Source organism: Triturus cristatus, chromosome 4_1, assembly GCF_964204655.1.
Source record: "Triturus cristatus chromosome 4_1, aTriCri1.1, whole genome shotgun sequence".
NCBI classification, from domain to species: domain Eukaryota; kingdom Metazoa; phylum Chordata; class Amphibia; order Caudata; family Salamandridae; genus Triturus; species Triturus cristatus.
The window spans coordinates 791,881,017-791,907,596 of record NC_140585.1 but is presented as its reverse complement, the minus strand read 5'-3'; the positions used below and the strand labels follow the sequence as shown (position 1 = coordinate 791,907,596).

The 26,580-nt window shown below is 44.8% G+C and overlaps 1 protein-coding gene across 1 annotated transcript in view; it reads right to left on the bottom strand.

Moving 5' to 3' along the window:
• Positions 1–26,580, bottom strand: part of CCDC38 (coiled-coil domain containing 38) — a 1,141,020-nt gene that overhangs the window by 148,098 nt on the left and 966,342 nt on the right. The window contains exon 12 of the mRNA XM_085653370.1: positions 5,125–5,327. Within this exon, the coding sequence (XP_085509496.1) occupies positions 5,125–5,327 (203 nt within the window). The remainder of the gene's footprint in view (positions 1–5,124; positions 5,328–26,580) is intronic.

Below are 26,580 nucleotides of genomic sequence, written 5' to 3'. Positions count from 1 at the left end.
GCACAGACGATATGTTCCATTGTTTCAGAATGATAACCACACAACCTGCATTCAGTACTGCAACCTGGCCGGCGCCATTCGGGGAGGTTTTTCAGAAAAGGCCAGTCGCCCATTCTCAGCGCTAAAAACTTATTTTTCCAATAAAGTGCGTATGTGCTTGAAAGATAGAGTGGCTGAGCACCCACTTTGAAATTGGAGATTACTGCCCAAGCTTGTTTCCTCATTGACAGTGTGGCCCTATCCGAGTGAAAGGAGCACAATCTGACTTTTTTTTTAATTGCAGTCTTTAACACCAGGAAGGAGGGGTTTAATTCCCAGAGGTCTTTTACTCCTAGTAACTGTAAACTGCGGTCTAGGCGTTGCCGATGCTTATGGCTGGTCTGGTTTTTCTGTATTTCCTGACATATTCGGGCCTCCAAGGAACCCTCCCGGGCACGGCGCAGTCTATGGCTTAGTTTGATAAATGCGCCTGCCTCCACTCCATGGTGGTCTTATAGTACCAGTTCGAGTCTCACTTGGGCTAGTGAGGCAAAACTTGGTAACCGAAAAGCTCTTTTAAAAATGTTAGTTGTTAGTTTATTAATTAGAACGTTGGTTGTGCCCTTAGTGATCTCGTGACCGTACGTCAGGGAGTTGATTACCTTAGCCTTCATCACTTGCAGCAAGGGAGTTAGGCTGGAGCCTAATAACTGCTTTGCCAATTTTGCTGCTGCCGCTTCTAACGACAAGGCTTTAGTTTTTAGTGTTTCTTTATACTTGGTAAAAGTACCTCTTTGTTCGAAAAAATGCCCAAGTATTTATAACTGAGGGTTGATTCAAGCTTTGTGTCGTTGAAGTGCCACCTTTCTGTTGACTTTTTTTACTTCCCAAAAGATATTGTTTTGGTTTTTGTAAGGTTCAGTTCAAGGCAATTTCTTGTCGTGTAAGGTAGCAGTTCATTCAATAGCCCCTGGAGATCCACTTTTGTGTGGCTTAACAGCACCAAGTCATCGGCATACAGAAGGGTGGTGATACGGGTTACATCTAATTGAGGGGGATGGCAGTTTACGTTGTCGAGTACTGGGTAAAGGTCAGATATAAACAAATTAAAAAGAAGTGGGGCCAATACACAACCTTGTTTGACGCCAGTTTCAGTACTGATCTTCCTAGAGACATGAGAGCCATCACCCAGCTTAATTCTTATCCATGTTTTTGCATGGAGTTGGATTACTGTTTGAAGAAGCGGTGGGGATGTGCCCCCTGATTTTAGTTTTTGCCATAGCAGGTCCCTGGGTACACGGTCGAAGGCCGCTTTGAAATCTACAAAGCAGCAGTGCAGCTGGATCTGTTGGGCTGTTGCTTTCTCCATCAGGAGTGTTAGCGTTAGCAAATTAGTTGTGGGGCCGGTGTTAGCCACGAAACCCGTCTGATTAAAAGGGAGGCGCGCAGTTGTTTCAGCCCAGGCATGTAGCTCCTCCAATAGGATGTTTGCATAGTACTTAGATTCCACGTCGAGAAGTGCAACCATTCTATAGTTTTTTGGTTGTTTTCTCTTCCCCCTTTTGTAAATTGGGTGAATGATTGATCCTCGCCAAGACTCTGGTACCGTGCTGTGTGGACTGCAGTAAAGAAATAAAGGAGTCAGGTATTCAGTCCATAGGGTGATGTCGGATTTGAACATGGCCTGGGGAAGGCCGTTCGGGCCTGGGGCTCCATCAGCTCTGGCTTTCGTTATGAGGCGTGAGATCTTGTTTTTTAAAACATCCGGAGGCACCATGGGCTCTAGCGGTATATCGTTCATTTTCGCTGGATCTTTATATAACGGATCTTCAGATGGAAATTTTGCGGGGCGAGCTCATCTCGGACTCTCCATTCCCAGGGGGGAGAACCTATTATGGGCTGGGCTGGAGGAAATGGTTTGAGCATCGTTTGCATTAATATCCCCAAAGTGAAGTGATAAAAACTCTCTCCAAACGGCTTTGCTAATATTTGCACTGCCGTACCCACTTGTGCTTTGTGTGCTCTTATTTACAAGGGAGCAGAATTGCTTCGGATTAGGGATTTTACTTTTGTAGATGAGTTACAGCCAGAAATGATCAGAGGCCGCCAGTTTTTCCTTTTGTGTCGAGATTCTAAAAGCTACTTGGGCTTGCTTGTAGTTATTGAACAGGGTTTTATTGCTGGGGTTCTTTCTTGATAATCGGAGTGCTCGGTTCCTCTCAGATCTTAATTTCCCTGTGGTTTTTGAGATGCAAAATTGAGCAATTTGGTTTCTCGGGCCCCTCCTGATTGGCAGTTCATTGAGGAGGTGGTTTATAAGGGAAGACCAGCCACTAACAACGTGAGTGTTTGAGTCTAGGGATTGATGTAATACGACTCTGCATTTCTCCCTCAAGGAAGGGGCCGCGGAATCCGACCACATTATCCGCTTTAGGTCTTCGGTATGGGTATGGGCAAGTTCTTGATGGCGTGGAGTACTGGTGCATAGTGTTATAATTTGTGCCCGGTGGTCACTCTCTCCTTGCGGTGCAATTTGATACTTTTTCTCTACTCCCTAGAGAGAAGTCCAAAAACGAAAAGGATCTGCCATCTGACCGGGTCCATGCAGGCGGGATGTCGGTGGAGAAGCGCCCATTCAGTAAGATGAATCCTAAGCTACTAAACTGCGTGACCAGGTAATCGCCCAATATCGAAAGTTTGTTTCCAGCAGGAATTGACTGGGATGCAAAATGTGAGGGGACTCTTGGGGAGTCTGGTTCTGTGGTATCGGCAAGGTTGCAGAAAAGATTTGTATTGAAATCGCCTGAGATGATGCTGGGAGTGCTGCCATACTTGCCAAATAAGTCACAGATGGTGTTGATCAAGCAATCCATTTTAGTTTTTTTCTTGGTTGTGCAGGGAGCGATATAAACATTGACGATAAGCAGCTGAGGGTCAGTAAGAGAACTTCCCAGAATAATTCCGGAGAGCCAATCCTCCTCAAATTTAATCTGTATAATACATTTCGATAGATTTGTTGATAAATAGATCGAAAGACCGCCACTTAGTCTGCCAAACTTGGACTGCCTGGTGGCGGGTGTCATAAACTCCAGGAAGCCCACTATTGGAATGCTTTCTCCTGCCCATGTTTCCTGTAAGAGGACAATGTCTTGTTCTTTTAAAAGGGCCATGGTGGCGGCGGATTGTTTTTCCTGCCCAAAACCGTTGATGTTCCAGGAGCATATTGTTAGACCGTAATTAGTGATGGTTCAATCGGTCCGATTTCTAGATAAAGCCCCCGGCAGCCATTGCCAACCTGCTCCATCAAGGTTTCGCTGATCGGTTGTGGGCTCTGGGATTACTGTTGGTGAGCTGCCTCATGCAGACCTCAGTATTGAGAAGGGGGCTAAAGAGGAGCTGGAAGTGCGGGCCTGGTTGTTTTCCAATATTGAGGGGTAGCAAGGGGCGCTTGGTATTGTTGTTGTAATACCCCAGTATTTAAATTGGTCAATTTTCGTCAGGATCAGATCCCGGGTTGCCAGGGATGCCTGTGTTACTTGCGTAGATTCACTTGTGTTAGATCCGGTAGATGGAATGAATTCAATAGCAGTTATATCTCTCGATTGTAGGTGGTTCAGGTCTGGTAAACATTTGAATAGTTTTAATATATTCCCTCGATTGAGGATGTCATGGGGGCCTCTGGAGGTATATTCCGGAGTGAGCAGCAGTTTGTTGCTTTGGGTGCTGCTTGGGAGCTCACAGAGCTCATTGCACTTTGCTGGCTGTGTTTGCTGTGAATATCCTTCGATGCTTTTTTAAATAAAAGAGGCAGTTCTGTTTGATGGGTGATTGGGGGGCTTTTATTTGCGGCCTCCAACATATGACAGCTTACTGAATTCATGAGGTTTTTATGACCAAGCTCTGTAGCTATCCTCTGTGTACGCGATTTGTTGTCCTCGACGAAAAAAGGACGAGAGGAACAAACTTCTTGGGCTGTCATCTGGGAAGTTGCGGGACTCTGTTGCACTTCCAGTGCTGGGTGGTTAATTGGTGGTTGTGAAGGGCCGGGTTTTGCTTGCATTGGTGGCTGCAGACAGTGCTCCCGAGCTTGTGGTTACCCTAACTGCTGACTGGTCTGGGGCAGGGCTTCTGTCTGTGGGGGTAACTGATTCGGTACTAATTGCCGGCACAACTGTTCTCCTTTCAGCAGTAGTGTCGAGGGGGCGTTTCCTGGGAACTACTGCCTACATGCCTATGCTGGGCTACTACTGATGTGGCCCATCCAATCTTGAAGAACTGGTCCACAGCAGTGCCATTCCCAGAGGCGGACTTGGAGGAGCATGAAAGCGGATCTTTATAAAAGGCTTCCTTCTCTCAGTCTCCCCATCGACTATGTCCTTCCAGAAGGCTGTGAACCATGAGTCCTTCAGCCATGCCCAGCCGCCCCTCTTAACCAGCACACACTGAATCTGCTTCCACTGACTCAAGGCACTCCACGTGCCTTTCTATAGGAAGCCTTTGGTTATCCAGAGCCCACCAGGCTATGCATAGCAGTGTCCACAAACATGTTCACCCTCCTCATACCAACCTTCAGCCCTGTGGTCTAGACATAGCCAGCCCTTACCTGCCAGTTAACTTTAAAGGGAAGCAACCTCGTGCTTCCAAGTGATTGATTTCCTTCAGCTCCGCACACACATATTTGCTCTCTGCACAGGATGTTGAGCCTGGCTATAGCCTCAGTAGGAAACTTAATTTCAACCCAATTAAACTCAAGTTTCTTTGCAGTCAGTTCTGACGTTAGGACATACAACTTAAGATAAGAACGTGACGACTACAATGGAAGGGGTGGGAAAGAGCAGCGGTGTGGAGGAGAAAGAAACATCATTGTACTATATTCACAGAGCTATCACTGTATTCACAGAGCTAAGGCAGGAAGGACATGCTGACCTTTGTGAACCTAAAAACCTAAAAGCCGAGTACGTCATTTACCCAAAAAATAGGAACATGGACCCATAAAGGTAGCAGTGACTCGCAGAAAGATTTACTGGTTACATTGCATTGCAAGGCAAATGGATTAACTTAAAATGTAGATATTCCCACATGAGGGGCATCCGAGTAGGGAAGAGAGCAGTACTGACAAGACTTCCAAAGATATTAAATGCGTACCTCATTCGTCGTTCTTTCTGTTTTAACTTCTCAGCAGCTGACACTTTATTTCTTGGCAAAGATTCGAATAAATCATGCAGCTGCTGAAGTCGAGTCTCAATCACGGTTAGCATCTGGACAGTACTAAATGTTGCTTGAACTTCCCCAATGGCGCTCTGGTACACCTCAGCAACTTTTTTATTAAGCATGTTTAGCAATATGTCCTAGTAAGGGAAAAACGTTGAAAAACATTCACAATGTACATCTGTTTCCCACGGAGTTATACTTTTTAATTTCTGACATTGCATCTTCCCTGGAAAAACTACGCTCGTATGAACAAAAGTTACTTACCTGTAAACTGTGGTTCTCCAGTATTGGTGTCTTTCATAGATTCACATGCTTGAATATTCCCCGTCGTTAAAGTGGGAGTCCCACAGTACATAATATAGCAATATAGTAATAACATAAGCCTAATAGGCATAAAAGAAAGAAAAACCGTAGAGTTTTCATGGATAGACAACTTGTCACCTCTATAACATATCACTGTCGTTATGTTCTAGGCCAAATCCAGCCAATCAGGTGTCCGCACCCTCTAGAACCCTCTCCCCAGAGACTCAGGCTCTCAGATTTTCTACCGCCCGTCGTGTGAAGGGAGTCTCCCTGAGCTTGCTCAGTTTTTCTCATCTCATATTTCACAGAAGATTGAGTCTATGATGTCTACAACCAAGAAATCCCTCTTCAGACCTTGTGGGAGTTGTGGTAAACTGAGACTTCATTCTGAAGATCCTCACAAAAATGTATTTATTGTTTATATCCTGAACATCAGGTAAAGGATTGTAAAATTTGTAGAACCTTCTCACAGAAAACTTTGAAGGATAGAGAAGTGGCTGCAGAAGTTGAAGACTTCAGAAAATCCTGTTTCAGATGTGGAGAGTGTGTCTTCCATCCAAACTGCTCCCTCTTTGAAAAGGTCCTGTGACTCTCAAAAAGTTTCTCCTAGAAGTAAGGTGGTGAAGAAACATCATGGAGACAAGATGACTACCCAACCTTCTACTTCAAGAGGGGTGATTTCCACCCCCAGGAGTCTCTCTGTATCCTTGACGCCCCCGAGATCTGATTCTCAGGCGTCTAAGACTCCATCGGCGCAGTTTTTACCTCAGAAACTGCCTCTCTCGTCGACGAGCTCTTCAACGCTTCCTCCGTCGACGAGAGCTGCCGTCGTCGCATCTACGTCGACGACCTCGGCATCTATGTCTATGAAGCCAACGATGATCATGTCGTCGGCGTCTTCACCGTCGACGCTGGTATCAGTTAAGGTGAGACCCATTTCATCGACGCTACCCTTAACTTCGTCGTCGACGGCTATCAAGCATAAGAAGAAGCAGACGTCGTTGACGGGTGCTTCGTCGTCGAAGGGTGCTTCGTCGTCGAGGAGTGCTTCGTCATCGACGGTGGCTTCGTCGTCGGCGGGAACCTCGTTGTCGACGAGTGCTTCTTCGTCGGCGGTGGCCTTGTCGTCGACGGTAGCCTTGCCGTCGACGGTAGCTTTGTCGTCGACGGTGGCTTTGTCGTCGGCGATGACTTCGTCGTCGACGGTGACTTCGTCGTCGACGGTGGCTTCGTCGTCGACGGTGGCTTCGTCGTCGACAGCTGTTCAACGGCGAATTTCAGTCATTTCGGCTAATACCTAAATATTAGCCAGAGAAGACCTCAGTCATGATTTAGGTGAACACTTGAAGAGCTGACACACCCTGCACGTAATGCCCTGCCTCTTAATGGGAGGAACAGGTTCACAAATTCAGGGAATATTGGCAGGTGGAACGGGAGTACAGGGACCCCCTTCCTAAACAAAAACTATTCTGGCCATAAGTGACACCCTTGCACTAAGTAGCCCTTAGAGCACCAGCAAAGGAGAGACCAGAACGGTGCCATATCTTTAAAAAGATGGTACAATTCTGCTCCCTTCAGGTGAGGCAACGCAGCACAGTATCTTTGCTTGCTGCACTGAGTTATTCCACTTCTTTGTAAATATGACCCTTAGTGAGTGGTTAACCAAAAAGTAGCAAATCTGCCACATACAAGTACTCCTTGGATGGAAGCAAATGAACTACTTTTAAGAATTCACAAACATTCGCAGTAGTTGGCTTGGGAAGCTAAAACAGTCTCAGGTTTCCAGGCATGCTACTGGCTATCAAACACCCAAAAGGCGATGGGATGACTGCTTGCTAATAGTCTAACCACTGGCAATCCCTCAAAGTAGTGTTTTAAACCATTGTTTTGTGCATACTGTGCCACTCCAGACAGAGGGCCTGATTTAGGATTTGGCAGATGCAGTAAAGGCAGGCAGGGTGCTGGAAAACTTTACTGCCTTTACTCTACCCACCAAATTTAGTGATGTCTGTCAGCAGCCCGGCCGACATCACTATACATTGGCAGAAACAGGCGTCATAGTGATGCCTGTCACTGTCTGAAAAGTTTGACAGACGACTTTGTCAAACATGACGGCTGGAAGTTAAACTTTTCCAAAAACAAACTCGCAAAGCGAGAGTTTGTGTTTTAAGAAAACTAATGATCTACATACCAGTTTTCTCCCATGATATGGAGATTATGTAGTAACATGGTTCTTTGTATTCTGCTATTAGAATATGTAGAATGTATATGTGTCAAGTGGAATGGGTATTAATGTTGGGGCTTAGAATGTTTTCCCTCACTGAGAGATAGCCATGTGTTACTGCTGCATGCATCCTTGTATTGTACCAGCTATTTTTAATATAGAAGAGAACTGCACTTGTTTCCCTGAGTGGTTACTACATGGATTTTGGCGACAAGCTGGCTAGCTGAAGGAACCCACATTTCAGATCTTTAAGAGACACCTCTTACTACCCATGTTTGGACTAGAAACCGAAGCTACACGTTACAGGAATCACTGTTTAAATCTTCTGTCATCGATTACATCGTGCGCCACACAAAGAATTAGTTGAAGTTCATCGGATACTTGTGGAAACATTTACTCAAGTGAGTGCAGCGCTGCGCTGACCACAGCTTACCAACGGTTGATACTAACGACCGCTATTTGGAGTTTTAAATCTCGCATTACTTACGCGTATTTCCATTCCACCATCTCCATGACAGAGGGCCATGCGTGCGCCACCTTCTCTTCGTGACAGAGGACGACGTATCGACGGCAACACTGTAGAAGGACCACGTTACGCTTCTCATGTCGGAAAGGTCACCGCACGTCATCACGCACAAGGGGGCACGCACGGCGGCCATTTTCTACCAAAGTGAGTAGATTCCTGCAACTCGGAACTCTTCTCACCACCAGAACTTCTCTTCAAGGCATTTATTCATTTAGCGGTTTCAACGGAAAAAAAACACACATACGGTACTGGGTTTTTATTTATGCTTATTCTGCTCAAGGGTGTTTGCAGCACTTTGAATTATTTCTTTTTACAGCGCTTTTCGTAAGGCATTTGTTTTGTATTAACCTACATTCCTCAGCATATAAGTGGCATTTCTTACAACACCTTGGGGGAGTTAAATTTCGAGAAAAAAAATCCTTCTTCAAGTTTCAGTCTCCCTTTTAAATCATGTCCACAGCAGAAACCAGCACAGCAGTGGGTGACTAATAGATCTTCAATGCACATTAATTCCCCAAAGGAATTTTTACCTTTACCTGGAGAACCCTTGGTTTCTTGGAATGACTGGAAAGAATATTTTCTTAATTACATTGCTAACTTAGAAGACCTTAGTGGAATTTTTCACCAGAAAGGAAAAAAAAATACTTATGTATTGTTCAGGTCCTGAAGGTTTGCGTATTTACAATGAGTTACAAACACCTGAAAGAGTGGGGGTTGATGTTGATGTATTGAAAGCATCAATTTTGGATCTTGATGATCTTTCTCCTTCTGTTTGCATTGCTGTTACTAGACACTCTTTCTTTCAGAGAAAACAAGAAAAGCACGAAAATATTGAGGAATATGTTTCGGCTTTAAAAAAGTTAGCTAGTAGGGGCGTGGCCAGCCATCATGGCCGCTCAGACGTGAATCCGATCAGCTCCAGCCCCAAGAAACAAGCGGCATTAAGGGTGCTAAACGTTTCCCCAAGGCTCACAGGAATGGTCGGTGCAGTCTTTGGTACGCGGAGGTGATCCCCTGCTTCCAGAAACTGGCAGCATTCGAGGTTTGCTGTAGAGGTTTGGGTGCGGACGCTTCGCCTCAAAAAATGGTGACCGGCTGCAGCGTGACCCCTGGGACTTGTGAGGCCGCTCCTCCACCGCCCGACTGGCTTTGATATCCAGAGGTTTCCTGTGGGTAGTGGCGTGCTGCTGGGGCCCCCCCGCCGAGGACGTGCAGCGGTCCGACGAGGGCGATACCGTGACGGATGATGCCATAAGAAATGGCTCGGGTGAGTGAGGCGCAGGCAGCATCTGGCCCGATCCACCGACAGCTTCTCTTTGTCCTGGGTGGCGGCGGACCCCCCGGTGGGGCGGCATGCACCGGAGGACATAGCGTTGAGTGGCGTGTCGGTAAACGGGAGGTTGCCTGCCTGACTCCAACATGGCGGCGGCCGCGCGCAGGAGCTCATCTTGCCACAGAGTAAAGACTTCCACTGGCTCTGTGCAGCCACTTTGAAGTAACCAGCACGAAAGCAGCACAATCCCTCTTCCACGCAGCTGAGGTCCATCCTGGTGGCGCCTCCGCGGAAGAAGACCTCGAACTTGGGCGGTGAATTGATTTTTAAGAGATTGCCTGACTGTCCCCACTATGGCGGCGGCCGCAAGCTGGGGGCCGCCATTTTGCAGCGAGAAGTCTTCGTTCGGCGCCATGCTCCCACACTGATGCCCAACTATCACCAACCTGCTCCCTGGATCAGGGGTCCCCTTTGGATATCCACTGCATTGGCCCCAGTCCCGCTTGTCACGGAAAGGTTTGGGCCCTGCTCACAGCACCTCACCTTCTCCAGAGGTGCTGTCAGTGAGGGTGCAGGAGGACAGCAGCACCAGGTCCTGTGCGGAGTGAGGTCTAGAGGGTGGAATGGTTGGCACAAGCAGAGGACAAGCCACATAAGCGAAGTAGCTTACCTCAGTGACATAAGCCCTGCGATCTGGATCCCCAGAAGAGGCAAAGTACCAGAAGGAGTCTCCCGCGGATGAGCTGTGCCCGTTACACACAGTAAAGACAGATAACGGCCGCCACTGGATCTCCCACCGGGTGGTCTGTGAAGCCTGACGCCCACTAGTTGCTGGAGACCAGGGTGGCCTCCTCCTCAATCCCCATATGCCACCCAAAAAATCCTCGACCAACAAAGTCTCGAACTATTTTGGTCAACCCAGAACAGGCTCCGCCGGGGAAAACAACGCACAACTCGGAGGCACCATGGCGCTCACACAAGAGGATCTATTAGAATCGCTCAGAGACTTCAAGAGGGAATTATGAGAGGTGGACATGACAGCCTCCTTTGAATCCTTGCTGTCTGAGAAAACGGAGAAGATGGTGGCTCTGCAATCTGACGTGGACTCTGTGGGGGCACGCACTTTAGATGTGGAGGCGAAATGTAAGGAATTGGAAGATCGACTGGGCCCACTGGAGGAAGGAGCAGCGTTGCTCCGGGAGAAGCTGAAGGCCTCCGTCCTTAAATGCAAAGACCTAGAAAATTGTTCCCGATGTGACAACATAAGAATTAGAGGCCTGGAAGAAGGAAGTGAGGGCCCGGACCTGGAGGCCTTCCTGGTGGGACTCTTCTCCACACTGATCGGTGAGGAGGGCCCGGAGATACGACTTGAGCGATCGCATAGAGTGGGTCCCAAGCAGCCTGGCTCCAACGGGAGACTGAGAGATGTCCTTGCAAAATTTAGCTCCTTCAAGACAAAGGAACTGGTTCTGCTGAAAGCAAGAGGCTTGGAGAAAATCACCTTTCAGAATGCTTCCTGCTCGCTTTTCCAAGACGTGGCCCAGGCTACCCTGCTCCGCTGCCAACAGTTCCGCTCGATTACAGAAGCGTTGCACGAACGACAAACCAAATACAGATGGACCTATCCCTTCGGCATTGCCTTCCACATGGATAATAAGCAGGTGCAGTGCAAGGAACTCAAGGAGGCGATGTAGCTTCTGGGACTTAGCTCGTCCACCTCTCCAAAGGAATCCACGTCTCAGACCACTGATGGAGGCCGATGGGGGATGAGGAACGGCGCCGGAGGATGGCAGGTCGCACAAACAAGAAGACTCCAAGCTAATGCCGCTCAGATGCAGGCTTGATGGGTCTCCCCCCGGGTATGGAGCTCCACTTCAGAGAGACTGACATCACATGGTGATATGCAGGACCGAAGGGACCCTGGATGATAGACCACGGGTCTCAGACCTCCTCCCAAAATCTTCTTCGGGGCTTAAAAATTCTGTATTTTCTGTATTTTGTAGTTCATATGTAAATGTTTGAATCAGCAACGAGAGTGAAAGAATGGGATACGTATCTCTCCCGTGTGTGCGCTTGTACGGTTCAATGGAACAATGCAAATTTCCATTGAACTGGTCAACCGCACACACACGGGGGAGATACGTATCCCATTCTTTCACTCTCGTTGCTGATTCGAACATTTACATATGAATTACAAAATACAGAAAATACAGAATTTTTAAGCCCTGAAGAAGTCCCAAGAGGGACGAAACGTGTTGGCAGTCTGGTCCATTGTGCGTCTGTATTTTAAAGAAAGTGTTTATGTGTTAAAATATTAAAGACATTGTTTTCTATAATCAAAATCACGACCTCTTTGTTTGCTCTTTCATTTGGGAAGAGATCCACTTATACTGTGTTTTGTTTCATATTATGGACAATAATCTCCTTCACAAACAGTTTACTTGTGTTTTTCGAGTGCAGGGTCATTTGTGTTAAATTGTTTGTGGTGGTATGTATACCGCCTTTATGGGATGCATGTAGTTCACATCCCAGACCTAGTGCACCGAGTTGCCATCACAATATTGAGGCCACAACACGTTGTAACGTCTGGTGCTGAATTTCTATGCTCTGACATTAATTTTGTGCCCTTATGTTACAGATGTGGCAGTTTCTCACACTCAGCTAAATATGATAAATGTCCGTCAAAGTCTGAAAAGCGTCTGGAATGTGGCATCATTGGGCCCTTTGCCAGAGTTTGCAAAAGGAAATCTAAAAAAAATCTAAAGGTAAAGATATTTGTGTACAAGAGGGGGAGGAGGAAAGTTACTCTAGCACAAGTGATAAAGACGTACAAACTAAGGGGCTCATTATGATGGCGGAAGGACCGCCACTGCCGGGCCGGCCGTGGCGGTCTTCCGCTATCACTTTGAGATTTACCCACCGCCAAAATAGGATGGCGGCAGGTACCGCGGCAGGTACCGCGCAAGACAGAAAGTCTGTCCGCCGCTTTTCCGCCGGTGGCAATCGCACCGATTGCCTGTTGGGCGGAGCAGGGCCACTAATATGGTGGCAGTGCCTAGCAGGCACCGTCCGCCACATTAGGATGTGGATGTGAAGAGGCCTTTCCATGGCGGTGATACCGCCATGGAAAGGCTGGCTGGGATTGGGTTTGAGGGCCAGTTGCGGGCCCCCCCTTGTTTGGGGGGGGTATCGCTGCACACCCTGGCATTTCCATGCACCACTCCACACGGTGGAGGGAAATGCGGTGCAAGCACTTTCAACTTTGCGGATGGTGCTGCAGCACCGCCTGTAATAGCAGTGGTGAAACGGCCGCATGTCTGGCGGGCAGTCCCAAACACCGCTATGGTGGCGGGCGGATCAAGTCCGCCTGCCATCATAATGAGCCCCTAAAGTCCGCCCGCCATCATTATGATCCCCTTAGTTCATTCAAAAGAAAAAGGTGGTACTTAATATTTCTGATCATTCTTCTTCTAAACCTCTTTGTCAAGTTTCCTTGGGTGGCATTACTATTCAACTTGCAGTGGATTCAGGGTCCCTGTGCACCATCATCTCCCAAGATATATGGGAAAAACATTTAACAAAGAGTATTGTCAATTGGCTAGAACCTAATGACATTTTACTTGCGAGTTATACTGGAGAGAAAAGTGACCTCTTAGGCTACAGAGTTTTGGTGTTTTGTTTCAATGAAAGACATGCCACTGTAAAATTGTACATTGCAAAAGAGGGGCCGTTAGTTTTGGGGTGGAAAGAACAGAAAGGTTTGAATATAATTCTTGACCCTAACAGTAAGGAGCAAGTACTGAATTTGTGTGATGGAGAAGACACAAAAAAGTTGGTACTACAGGAATTTCCTACAGTTTTTGCAGGTAAAATGGGAAAATTTAAGGGGTTTACTCACCTAATACGATTAAAAGAAGGGGCTGTACCAAAAGTACATAAAGCACGCTATACTCCTTTCATAGTTAGAGAAGAGGTCAAAGCTGAGTTGGAAAACTTGTTAAAGGCCAATGTGATTGAACCTGTAGAAGCATCCGAATGGGTTTCTCCATTGGTCGTTGCCCTCAAATCTAATGGAAAGGCTCGTTTGTGTGTGGACTTGAGGTATCTGAACAACAATATCTTGGTGGATCAATTTCCTTTTCCTAGAATCGATGAAATGCTATTCTTAACGCGGCACGCCAAGTGGTTTTCCACTTTGGACGTATCTGCAGCATACCACAAAGTTGTTCTAGATACAGAGAGAAGACATTTCACTACATTTTGTACACTATTTGGATGCTATAGATTTAAATGTATGCCTATTGGGTTGACTTCAGCCGCTGCAGTTTTTCAAAGGTTGATGTTGAATTAGTTTGGTCACATTCCTGAAGTTGTTTTCGTTCAGGATGACATTTTAGTAATGGGTAAGAACAAAATACACGATGATGCTATTTTTAGGGAAGTACTTACTATTCTCAAGGATAATTGATTGTCAGCTGAAGGCAGCAAGTGCAAATTTGCAGAAATAATTGTTACTTACCTAGGGAATGAAATCTGTGACAGTGGTATCAAACTGAAAAACAAACTTGTTGACGCCATTATTAAAACTCCTGCACCCAAGTCAAAGGACAAACTCAGTGCCTTCCTAGGTTTAGCCAAATTTTATTCGAAGTTTGTAAATCACTGTTCACAGAAGACGTATGAGATGCTTCTGTTGATGAAGAACAAATCTGCTTTTGTGTGGAGTGATGCGTGCCAAAATGCTTTTATGGGAATTAAAATGGCTATTTCAAATGCTCCCATGTTACAAGGATTTGAGCCTTTTGCAGACACCTTTGTCACCACGGTGGGTGTGTTTCCCAATTGTCAGAGCAGGCCAAAGAAGTGGTGGTGGCTTTTGCTTCACGCTCATTGTTTCCGACAGAAGAAAAGTACTCTGTTACAGAGAGGGAGACTTTAGCGTGTGTATGGGCCATGGAACATTTTAGGGAGTTCGTTTGGGGCAAGAAATTTGTTCTTCATTCTGAACACAAACCATTGACCAAATTACTTACCATAGAGGGTTTATGTAGAGCTTCAGCCAAGATCGCTAGATTATCTATGAGACTCCAAGACTTTGTGTACGAGGTGCAATATGTTCCGGGCGTTAAGAATGTGATCGCTGATTTCCTCAGAAGATTATCATTACCACTGAAAGACGTTGATCAAGATCCTTGGGGTGATTTTTTGTGTTGCCAGAATATTTTCGGACACTTGTGGTTTGCAAAAGGTTGAGTGGAAGGATGCGTATGAAAAAGATGAAACTTTACTTGCTGTGAAGAGTAGGATCACTAAAGGATGGTCGAGTAACCTGGAGTTAAGAGCATTCTGGAAAGTGAGAGACAAATTAAGTGTTGATGATGAGTTTGTGTGCAGAGGAGAAAAAAATATTCCTCCTGTCAACAAATCATTTGTATTGGACATGAAGGACATCCTGGCATTACCCGCACACAAAGGAACATAAAGCCACTGTATTGGTGGCCCAGGTTTGATTTGGAGATTGTAGTCAATAAGGCTGACACCGGCACTGTGAAAAATGTTTCATAAGAGAGGGCTTCCCTGCATCCATTACGGATAATGGAGTACAATTTAAATCGGATATTATGAAAATGTTTGTGGAGACGACTGGCATTAAACAAAGGTGTACGGCTTTGTACCATATTAGAGGTAACTCTGTTGTGGAAACCGAATTGTAAAGGACGTGTTACAATTAGCAAGCAAAGAAAATAAAAATTGGGACGATGAATTGGATAAATTGATTTGGTCATATAGAGTGACAGTCCATGATACTGTTGGGGAGAGTCCCTTTGGACTGATGAGAAGAAGGTTGCCCTATTGCAAGATTAATCATGGATGGATGGGTAGAGGCATTATGTACGAATGGAACAGTGATCAAGTGCGAGAATGTATTGTAAATTCTCAAAGCAAAAACAACGCACATTGTGATGCCAAGCACAGTACCAAAGAAGTATGTTTGGAAGTTGGACAACTGGTCAGAGTTAAGTGTGGTAAGAAAGTTGGGAAACTGCACTGTCGATTTTCTGAACCCAAGAAAGTGACTAAGGTCATGCAAAATACTGTAGAATTGGTTGATGGCAGTGTTCACCATATGAGTCTCATCTCTCTAGCGCGACATAATGTCTCTAAAATGGAAAAAATGTGAAGGTGAAGGGAAGGGGCAGGGATTGGTGGATGGATGCTTTGCCCATTGTTAAGGGGCGAGAGTAAAAAGAGTTTTGGCGTTTGCATTCACCTTTGACATTGCCTGAGATGGTGCCAGTGGGCCACTTGGTTGTACCCGAACATGGAAGTGAGCATGAGGGCGTTGTGGACGACGTAGCAACACCCGATCATGATGCTGGTTTACTTATGGAGTCTGGGGTTGCAGAGTGATCCAGCAAATTTCGTAGACGCATCAAAACCCCAAAGATTCTTGAGGATTTTGTGTGTGATTAAATGTTCACTTTTTTTCCCCAGATGATCTGTTCTCTTTGTAATTTATTATTATTACATGCATCCTAGTATATGGTTATTTGTTGTTCTCGTGTTTTCTTGTTTTTTTATTTTTAAGGGAAGGGGATGTGTAGTAACATGGTTCTTTGTATTTTGCTATTAGAATGCATGGAATGTAGAATGTATATGTGTCATGTGGAATGGGTATTAATGTTGCGGTTTAGAAAGTTTTACCTCCCTGACAGATAGCACTATGTTACTGCTGCATGCATCCTTGTATTGTACCAGTTATCTTGAATAAAGAAGAGAACTGCACTTGTTTCCCTGTGTGGTTACTACAGGTTATTTTGCTTTTCTTTTATAGTCCCTCAACACCAGGATATACATGTCGGCGATGGCCAATATAAAAAACAAAAAGCTATCTGATTGTCTATAATAAATGGAGAGAACGGTTGGATAGCTTTCTTCCGATGGCACCTACTCCTTTGGGGCATTGAAGGACGTTTTACAAACAGTGTAAATTTGAATTCATCTGCGTAAACCTTGCAGTCCACCCGACTCGCAATCAGGCGAGCAAACCTTGAGTTTGGCAGATAGGGTGCTCTGTCACCGTTGCAACAAATCTAAACTCCACCAAACTCTAAATCAGCCCCAAAGGCCCAACTAATGCAAATCAGTACTGACCCTGATCCGCATGGAAGCACTCCACTCTGTACCTTGTCCACCTCACACATTCACCCTGTGGCACATTACCTTTTTAGGTGGAAAATTTGAGGTTTATCAAACCCCCCTGAATCTTGCTGACCAGGCTACGCCCCTGCAGACACCCCACCACATCTGCTGTCGTTTTAGAATGAGCTAGATCAAGCGTGAGATGGAATGGCGTGCATAGCACTGACAAAAACATCAATGTTTTTCAAAGCCCAAACGATCCACCAGACTCCAAATTGTTGTACAACGAAGTTCTTGACAACACACAAAATCCTACATGTTTTGGAGACCGCCGTCTGCTTGCTCACGGATTAGGGGGCGGACACTCAGACATGTCATTTATTACACTTTCTGTCTTCAATAAACATTGAAACAAGACTGTTAACACTTCAATCCCATCATTTTTTATGTGAAAACGAGTGCCATTTTAACATGTAGAAATCCATGCGACTACATTGTCATATAACTTGACAATTGCCTAGAATCAACTGTCATAATGCATCAATTATTACCACTCGATAATAGTATGGTCAATTTGCTTAAAGTTGTGTTTGAATCTATGCACAAACATTCTTTGAACAAACAGAGAACTCACGTGTGTCATACTTATTCAAGTAAACAATTTGTGTAAGTTGGTAGCCTATTATGCGGCCTTCTTACCACCCACATGATGCGACTGTGCATTGTAAACCCATAATAAATTATATACTTGCACGTTGTAAATAGTAAACTGTTGCCAAACACGGGCTACAAGGTTTGAGAAGCAGTAGTGTGTCGTAATAAGGGCACATGGTAACATATAGGAAAAGTATTGTGCAGTAAACTGAGATAAAACCAAAATGAAATAATATTGGAACAAAAGTAGATGGTGGGGGTAAGTGAATCACCTGGGTGAGTCCCAGAGGGGCTCCACTGGGAGGATAGGCTTCCTTAACCCGCATATAGGGCTCAGCAATGTAATCGACACAGACTCAAGTCAAATTTCAAGCAATTTATTGGAGCTAAACAGAAGTGTGTCCGCATAGGATGTCATTTCTCTTCCCACTCTCGTCCCAACCGTTCCCTGTCGAATCTCCAGGGCAAAACCGATTACATCACAATGCCAAAAGATGGCTCGTGATGTGATCTGCTGTGCCCCAATACAACACATCTTCCCTCCACACAACAGAGGAAATAATATAAATACAGGTTTGACTACAACAAGGGGTAGAAATATAAGTTAAAGACAAGGGCAGCCTAAACAAAACAGAAATGTATACACAAAGCAAGAAGAGGGTAAGGAGGTTGCCACTGGTTCACAAGCTGACAACATAGTCATCAAGTTTTTTAGGTTTAGTGACTAAGCTTCCAAATCTAGTCATCCTGCTACCACAGGAGCTGTTATCATTGGGCTTCTCAGATGCAGTGTGGTCATTTGTCTAAGCAAAACTGCTGTTGGACAATTCAGGTGTTACAGCATTCAAGCCAGCACTAAAACTATCGTTTTCATAACTTGACCCTTCTCCAACATCTATATTATCAACAAGAGAGAGAGGGATAATCACTCTTATTCCCCCTGACGAGAAAACAGAAGAATGAATACGAAGGAAAGAAAAAGGGGGGGGGGGAAAGAAACAGGGAAATGGACAGCACGAGGAAAAACCTCTTTATTTAAAAAACTCTTCTGTTGTTACTGAGCCTTCTCCAACATCGCCAAAGTCCAACCAATCATCACTAGTGATGCCGCAACCAGGAACATTGTCAGAGGAAGCACATTTGGCAATCCTACTCATGGGCCAAACCTTTCCATCACTAAGTTTAACAGAGTTGCAAAAGATCTCCACTATATGTAAAGGTGGGGAAAACCTGCTCTCACCCTTTTTAACTTTCCTCTCTTTCCTCACTCTAACCCAATCACCACATATAAACATAATGGTTTTTGAACCATGTTTTTTTGTCAAACCACTTCTTGTATGATTTTTGGGCAGAAGCAATTTTCTCCCTGACTCTTTAAGGAGACCACTCAGCTTTTTTGGAGGAATACAACTAACACATGTCCTTTCCAACCGCCAGCCTTCCACGAATCATCATAAACGGATTATTGGCAGTAGTGAGCCTGGGGGTGATTCTATACGCCCAGATCAATTTGCAGACCTCTACTTCCCAGTTAAGTTTGTTGCTAATGGTCATTTGTATGGAACCCTTGAGCACCCTATTAAAGTGCTCCACAAGACCATTGCCTTTGGGATGATACGCTGAAGTGGTCTTATGATCAATTCCGTTGCGTTCAAGAATTTTTTAAAGAGGGTTAGAGTCAAATTGTGGACCATTTTCGGCAATGATGCATTTAGGTAAGCCCTCATCCATGAAAGTTTTATCCAAAAAAGTTATAAAACTAGTACAGTCAGCATTACGTACTATCTTAATCACCGGCCATTTAATGAAGTGATCTACTAAAACAAAAATGTATTTGTACTCTCCATTGGCACCATCCATTGGTCCACCAACATCCACACTGACCCTTTCCCAAGACATACTCGTACTGCTGATGGGACTCAAAGGCGGTTTAAAGGTTTAAGACATTTATTTAAGTTGTTACATTGCATGCATTCACAAACTAGAACTTCAATATGCTTGACAAGGCCTGGCCACCAATAATTACATTTCATTCTTTGCTTGGTTTTGGATAAACCCAGATGACCTTTGTGGCTCAATTTTAGTGTCTTGGTCCTCGAGGTACCTGGCGGAATCCCCTTTCCACATCTGAACAGGAATTCTTTTTCAACACTCAGTTCATTCTTAACCTCGCAAAACATTCTTTCCTAAGTACACAGTCGGATTTTCTCAAGACAACCTTTTTTCAGAAAACCGATAATTGTTTTTTGGAAAATTATCATCACACGTGCATTTCCACTCATTGAGTGAAACATCCTCCAAACCACCATCAAACAGCCAAGCAACTTTGTAAGCCTCCTGCAACATCTCATCGTCATCAAAGGATGGCAATTGCAACCAGCTACGGAAGTCAACCACCCTGTTCTTGACTCCTGGCCAGTATTCAACATCATACATATAATACAGCAGTTTCACAGACATTCAAGAATTCAGTAAACCAGTGTTTGTCAAAAGTTTTGTTAGGGGCTTATGATTTTATCTTGACAAAATGCGAAATCCCCCACATATTGATGGAAATTAATGCAAGCCCATGTGCACGCTAGTGTATTGCGTTCAATTACAAAGTATTTATCCTCTGAGGAAGTAAGGGAGCGAGATGCAAACGCAACGGTCCACTCCTTGCCTTCATCATCACACTGAGAAAGCACAGCGCCCAAGCCTTTGTTGCTAGCACCAGTGGTAATGATTATTCTGGATTTAGGATCAAACCCCTTTAAAAAGGTGCACTGCAGATTTCATCCTATTTGTTGGAAAAGGACTTCTGACACAAATCATCCCAATCAAACTTTGCTTTGCCTTTGAGCAACTGCTGAATATGATATGTCTTCTCATAAAAGTTTTTATTAAATCTTTGCACGTGGGACAAGGTGCCTCTGTGATAGCATCAATTAAGCCTTGCTTGGGTTTTATACCATCTTTACAGATGCTGTGGCCAAGATACACAACCTTGCTTAGAGAGAATTTACATTTACTGAATCCCAAGGTTAGACTCTTTTCATTTAGAATGTTCAAAACAAATTTGAGTCTAGCATCATGTTCAGACTTACAACTCCCCATTATCAGGATGTCGTCCTGAAAGAACATAACACCATCAATCCCTGTAAAGATATTGGACATGACTCTTTTGAATAAGGCCGCAGTAGACGCCAACCCAAATGTTCCTCTGGTGAATTGAAAACAATCAAAAGGGGTTATAAAAGTAGTGAATTTCTTATTATCAGCATGCAAGGGTACTTGGTGATAAGCTGATTTCAAATCAATGGTCGAGAACCAAGACATCCCTTTGGTGGCTGCAAACATTTCATTTATACGGGGTAGAGGAAATTGATCTACGAGGGTACTTTTATTTAGTTCCCTGCGATCAATGCATAATCTTATTTCTTCATTGAGTTGTTTAACTACTACCAATGGAGAAACCCATTCTGCTGATTCCACCTGTTCGAAAATGCTCATATCAACTAGCTTCTGTAATTCATTTTCAATTTCGTTTTTAACGGACAAGGGTAAATGTCTGACCTTATGTATGCAAGGTATGGCTGAAGATTTCGACTGAAATGTATGCTGAAAATCATTCAACAACCCAATTTCCCCAGAAAACACATTAGGACATTCTTTGACCAGTTCAAATCCATTGGTAATGAAATCATCAATGGGCAGAACATGGTTTGTGCAGTTGGGATTCAAAATGATTCCCAACTCCCCTTGATCACCCCAACCTAACACCGATGGTCCATTTCTAGCTATGAACAATTTACAATTAGCTTTCCTATTTTTGTAATGAAAATCAAGATCCCTGCAGCCAACAAATTCAATTTTATCTCCAGTTTAGCTTTTAGCTATAACATTAGATTTGTCCAGTTGCGAGCCGAGCGTGTCGGCAAACTGGTTTAGCCATATCTCCTCACTCACTATAGTGAAGAGTGATTGAGCCCGAATCAGCTACCATGTTAACCTTCACACCACCCATATCACCCTCAACATTGGTTTTTTGAATTTGCAAAGTTTAACATCCAACACATCATACCTAATGAAAAAGATGTGGTTGATGTCAGAAGCATTTGAATCACTGGAAATTTCTCCACAATCATTCTCTACAAAATGCATGTCCTTATTTTTTTTTACACTCCATTGTTTTCGTTTACACACCTTTGCAAAGTGCCCAAGAATGCCACAAGCGGAATTATTTTTGTTTCTGGCAGAACATTCCTTTGAACAGGCTAGACGCTCTTTTGACCCACAACAATAGCACCTTCGTATATTGGATTTTGCACAGTCACAGGAACCTTTCTTGTCATCATTAAAGGTGTGAATGCCTTGGGGGACATTAGGGGACTACCAGTATTTATCTGCAACCTTAGTGTTTTTGGAACAAATAACCCTGTTAACCACCTTGACATCCTGACCTTCTTCTAAAACTGCCTTCGCACGCCTGCCCGTAAGTCCTGCTTTTTTACAAGCGCAATAACCTCTTTAAGGGGCGACTCACCATTCACCCATAACTTGTCTTGAATATTGGGATTACTGGCATGCATTACAACTTGGTCCAGAATAAATTCTTCTTGTAGATTGCCAAACCTGCAAGTTAAGGCTAATGATCATAAACCAGAAACATAATCTTCAATGCTTTCAGCTTTGCTCTGTTTACGTTGAAAGAATTTGTATCTATCAAACGCTACGGAAACTATAGGCGAAAAATGAGCATCTAAATCAGTCAAAGCATCAGTGAAAACAATCCCACCCTCATGTGTTTTTTTCTTCCACTTTGATTGTAAGTTTTCAATCCCCCAGGTCCTAAACAGTGCAGCAAAACCTTCTTTTTCTTATCAGGTGAAAAGTCATCATCGTCAAATTTGTTGATATAGTTACAAAAATGTTTCTTCCATTACTTCCAAGGCATAGAAGGTTCACCCTTAGAAGGCATAAAGGGTTGAGGATTGCTCAAATTGAGAGAGTTCAAAGCACACATGGTGATCAAAATGAAGTCCCTGGCAAGAGAAATAAGAAAACACAAACAAACAAAAATAACAGTTTTGTTTGCTAATTTGAGAGGTATTTACAGTAAATAAGCCTACCAGAAATGCCATATGTAATGTGGAGAAATGAGTCCCACAAGCCGAGCTTTAGAAAAGCTTTAAGTGAAGCTTAATCCTGTCGCGGTGTACAATGAGAGTTGATTCCAGAAGCAAAACACAGAAATAAAGTCACCCAGAATGTCTCCAGTAGATTGTCAACTGGCACTCCCAGTTTAATCTCCCATTGGCAATCGTATGAAGAGAGGAGCTTCTTCGCAGCAAACGTGGAAGTGAGTGGACTAAAATGGCCTCTGAGCGTCCATCACATAATTTTCTGTGGGAGGTGGAGCTTGATTTGCCAAACCTTAGCGCAAAGACAAGACGTTGTGACATACTTCCAGAGTTGGTGGGCCTTGAATAGAAATGAACAGGAACTCGAGCGCTCTACTCCAGCTCGCTCGACGCACCTCTGACGGGCCCCACGCGTGTCATGGTACGAGTGTGGCTAATGTAGCGATGGGGTGGAAGAATCGTTTGACCCGGGCGTCACCACTGTACGCATCTGAGCAGTTGGGCTCCCTGTGGACCTCGAAGGGCTTCGAGAAGTGGGACATGATAGGCATCAGCAGGGTGGGGGATCTGTGGACGAGGGGGGGATTCAAAATGTTCGAGATGCTGCAGACGGAATTCCAGTTGCAAGACAGGGAGTACTTTCGGTATATGCAGATCCGTCATGCACTATGCTCCGCCTTCCCGGACGTCGCCTCCATCCCGGAGTACTCCCCTCTGGAGGATAGAGTGCTGGATGGACATGTACCGGAAAGCACGATCTCGTTAATCTATAAAAAACTGATTAATGACCGCTCGGGATTGCTGATTGATCTTCGCGAGGCTTGGGTTGCCGATGGATTGGAGCTGGACGACGAGGACTGGGTCTCTGCGGTGGCCTCCCCGAAAGAGGTGGCCATACCGGCCCGCCTTCGCTTCGTCCAGCTCAAGATACTCCATAGGGTCTACATAACGGGGCCAAGGCTAATGCGTATGGGCTATGCTGTGGACGGGTTGTGTAAGCGTGGGTGTGGTTCTTTGGGGACCTTTCTTCATATTTTGTGGGAATGCCCAGAGGTGGAGCGATTCTGGCGTGGTGTGCATGAGGTCCTGCGGGTGGTTACGCGTGTGTCGCTGCTGCCCGAAGCGAGGAGATGCCTGTTGAACGTGTGGGAACCAACCGACTATTCGGCGCCACAGACGTGGTGGGTGACTCTGGGATATATGGTGGCCAAGCGCGATACTGCTCAACTGTGGGGTTCCCAGAGGTCCCCGACTGTTTCGGCCTGGAAGGAAAATATGGACTGGTGCATGTTTCGGGAAAAGGTGGTGTATGTAGCGAGAGGTAAGCCTGGGACATGGGTGAAAGTATGGGGCCCCTGGAACGCCTACCGCGGGGGAATCTGTGCCCCGCCGTTATTGCCCGACCCATCGCCTGCCCCGTCCCCTTAGCCGGTTTAGCTCTCCGGTACCGGGCACTGAGTCCACCCAGTCCCTGTCCTGACCTTCTCCCCCCCCTTGATACTCCTATGGATTGGTAGGGTCCCCCTTCTAGGGGAGCACATGCTGCTGTTTTCGAGCGTGGGTTGCCTTGTGGTTTGATTTTGTTTGTTGTTATTTATGTTAAAAAGAAACCGTCATGTGGGGTCCGGATGGTGTGGCCATCAACGCTGCTAACTCCTGTACGTTTCCCTTTGCCGCAGCATGCGTTCTACTGTGTGTATCATATGCTCCTCTTGTTTGCTAGCGGCCGGCCTGAAGGTTGTAGGCCCATCTTTGTATATTCTTTGAACTTTGTAATAAACGGTTTCAAAAAAAAAAAAAAAAAAAAGAAATGAACAGGAACATCCACTGTCAGCTACATTGACGTCATCAGATTTGTCCAGATGCCGAAGAGAGCACAACAGTGCCATAATGGGGGAAAACTTCAGGCCCAAAATCAGCACCGGACTCACCGAAGGCTCCAAAGGCACCAAGGACAAGATACTCCACTGATTCAAAAGGCACCAGCGGAAATTCACAGCACAACGACAAAATTGCAGCACAGCAAACAGGTAACGTAGCTGTAGACTAGGCAGAAAGGATGCAGTGGTGCCACCGGGGTAAGACCCGCTCATCGCCACATCTGTAGTAATCGACAAGGACTCAAGTCGAATTACAAGCAATTTATTGGAGCTCAACAGAAGTGCGTCCACACAGCATGTAATCTCTCTTCCGACTCTCGTCCCAACCATTCCCTGTCGAATCCCCGAAACCGATTACATCACAATGCCAAAAGAAGGCTCGTGATGTGATCTGCTTTGCCCCAATACAACAAGTAACCACAGATTCAACAGCCTAATCGATACGGTTGCCCAGATGTGTTAATACTTCAGCTTGTGTGGACCGGACTGTGCTACGTATCCCATACAAGGGACACATGAGAGAATCATTGCCCGTACGAAAACTGTAAATGTTAGCGAGAAGTGCTCAATTATTAAAATTAAGGAACAATAACCCCTGACTACACAATCATGTCCGGTGAGCTGAAACGTGAGAACAGCTTGTGAAAGTGTATACAGTGGACTAGTTCAAATAATAATAGAGGGCTACTGCACCATATCTGCATTGAGCTACACAAGTAACATTTGACATGGCAGAGCATTGAGCCCAATGGGAGAAAATGGCCCAAGATGTGTTTAGTAGCAATAGGGTTACAACTAATGAAAAGAGTGAAAATGGGAGAAGCACAAGGACACCGCAGCAAGTAATTAGAGAGCTGGAGAAAGCACATATATAGCGGAATCCAAGAAATGGTTGGAAGTTATTTCACACACCAAATATATTGAGTGCAAGAGAATGCCACGTGGATTGAGAATCTTTGTAATGCCCACGTTTGAGGACATGGATCCGGATATGTTTGAGGAGTGGAGGTCCAATATTGAGGGTTGTTCCTTTAAGTTAATGGAAACACTAATAACATGGGCTAAACGACGCATGGAGGAACAAACAGCAATAATAGACTTTTAACAGAAAGAAATTAAAGCAGTTAAAGATCAAGAGGATATTAAGGTTTTGTTCAACAAAATGGAGGAGAATATCACGAAACATTAGGAGGAAACAAGGATGCGTAAAGCCCACAAGTTCAACCAAGACAAATTGGATTACCAGTATGGCAGAAAATGTACATTTGCCAAAAAGTTTGAACCTTTAAGAGTAAAGCAGAAGTTGAATGTGATGGGTCAACAAGCAAGAGCACCTAGTGATACAGATGTCAGCTCTGAACCAGGTTCGTTAGTTGATGAAACACTGATAGATGTGTTGGTTTTAATAAGGAGATGGTTCTGATCAGAATGGTCACATCTCAGCGCGGCAGAGAAAGAGGCCGCGGACGAGGAAATATAAAACAAAAAGGGGCAAAAGGAAAAGGCAACAATAACAAAATAAATGAGAAGTAACACATTCTGATAATTCCGACTTCACCAGTAACACTTGTGTTGTAAACATATTAGACGTGGCTCTAATTACTACCCAAGACAAGATACTAAATTATGGCTTAAGCTTCTGTTCCTCCTCAGGACCAGATTTTGTGAACCTCCGTGCTGAAACATGAAAATGTGTAAGGAAATTAAAATCGCAGAAATACTATGCCATGCGCTGTCTGAAAATTAATGCATGTGGGAACAGCTCTAAGGTAACTATAACCCAGATCTCTATTGGGAGATCCCTGACTATTGGCCATTAATAGTTTGGATGAGGATGATGCAACTGGAAGGTCCTCATGAACACATGAGGAGACTGAGGTGGTAAAAAGTAAACAAATGGGATCTCTCACAGATTGCACCATCGATAGTAGCTTGAAATTGCACAGCAGATCCACTCCTCAGCTGCCGAGTGGGAATTTCATTGATGTTTTCCATGAGCTTGTAGTGGATGACATTAACAACCTCAGGAGAGCCTCAAGTTGAAAAGGTTGCTACGATTGTACAGTTAACAATTGAGTTGAATGCACTCAAGTTGAACAACTCGATTATCATAAAGCCTTCAGACAAAGGCGGAAACATTGTTATTATGAATACGAGCCAATATTTCAGGGAGGAGAGCAGATAGCTAAAAGTTAAAGACCGTTACCAAGAGCTGAGAACCAACCTTATAGAAGAATTTCGAATCCAATTCCACACAATGCTAA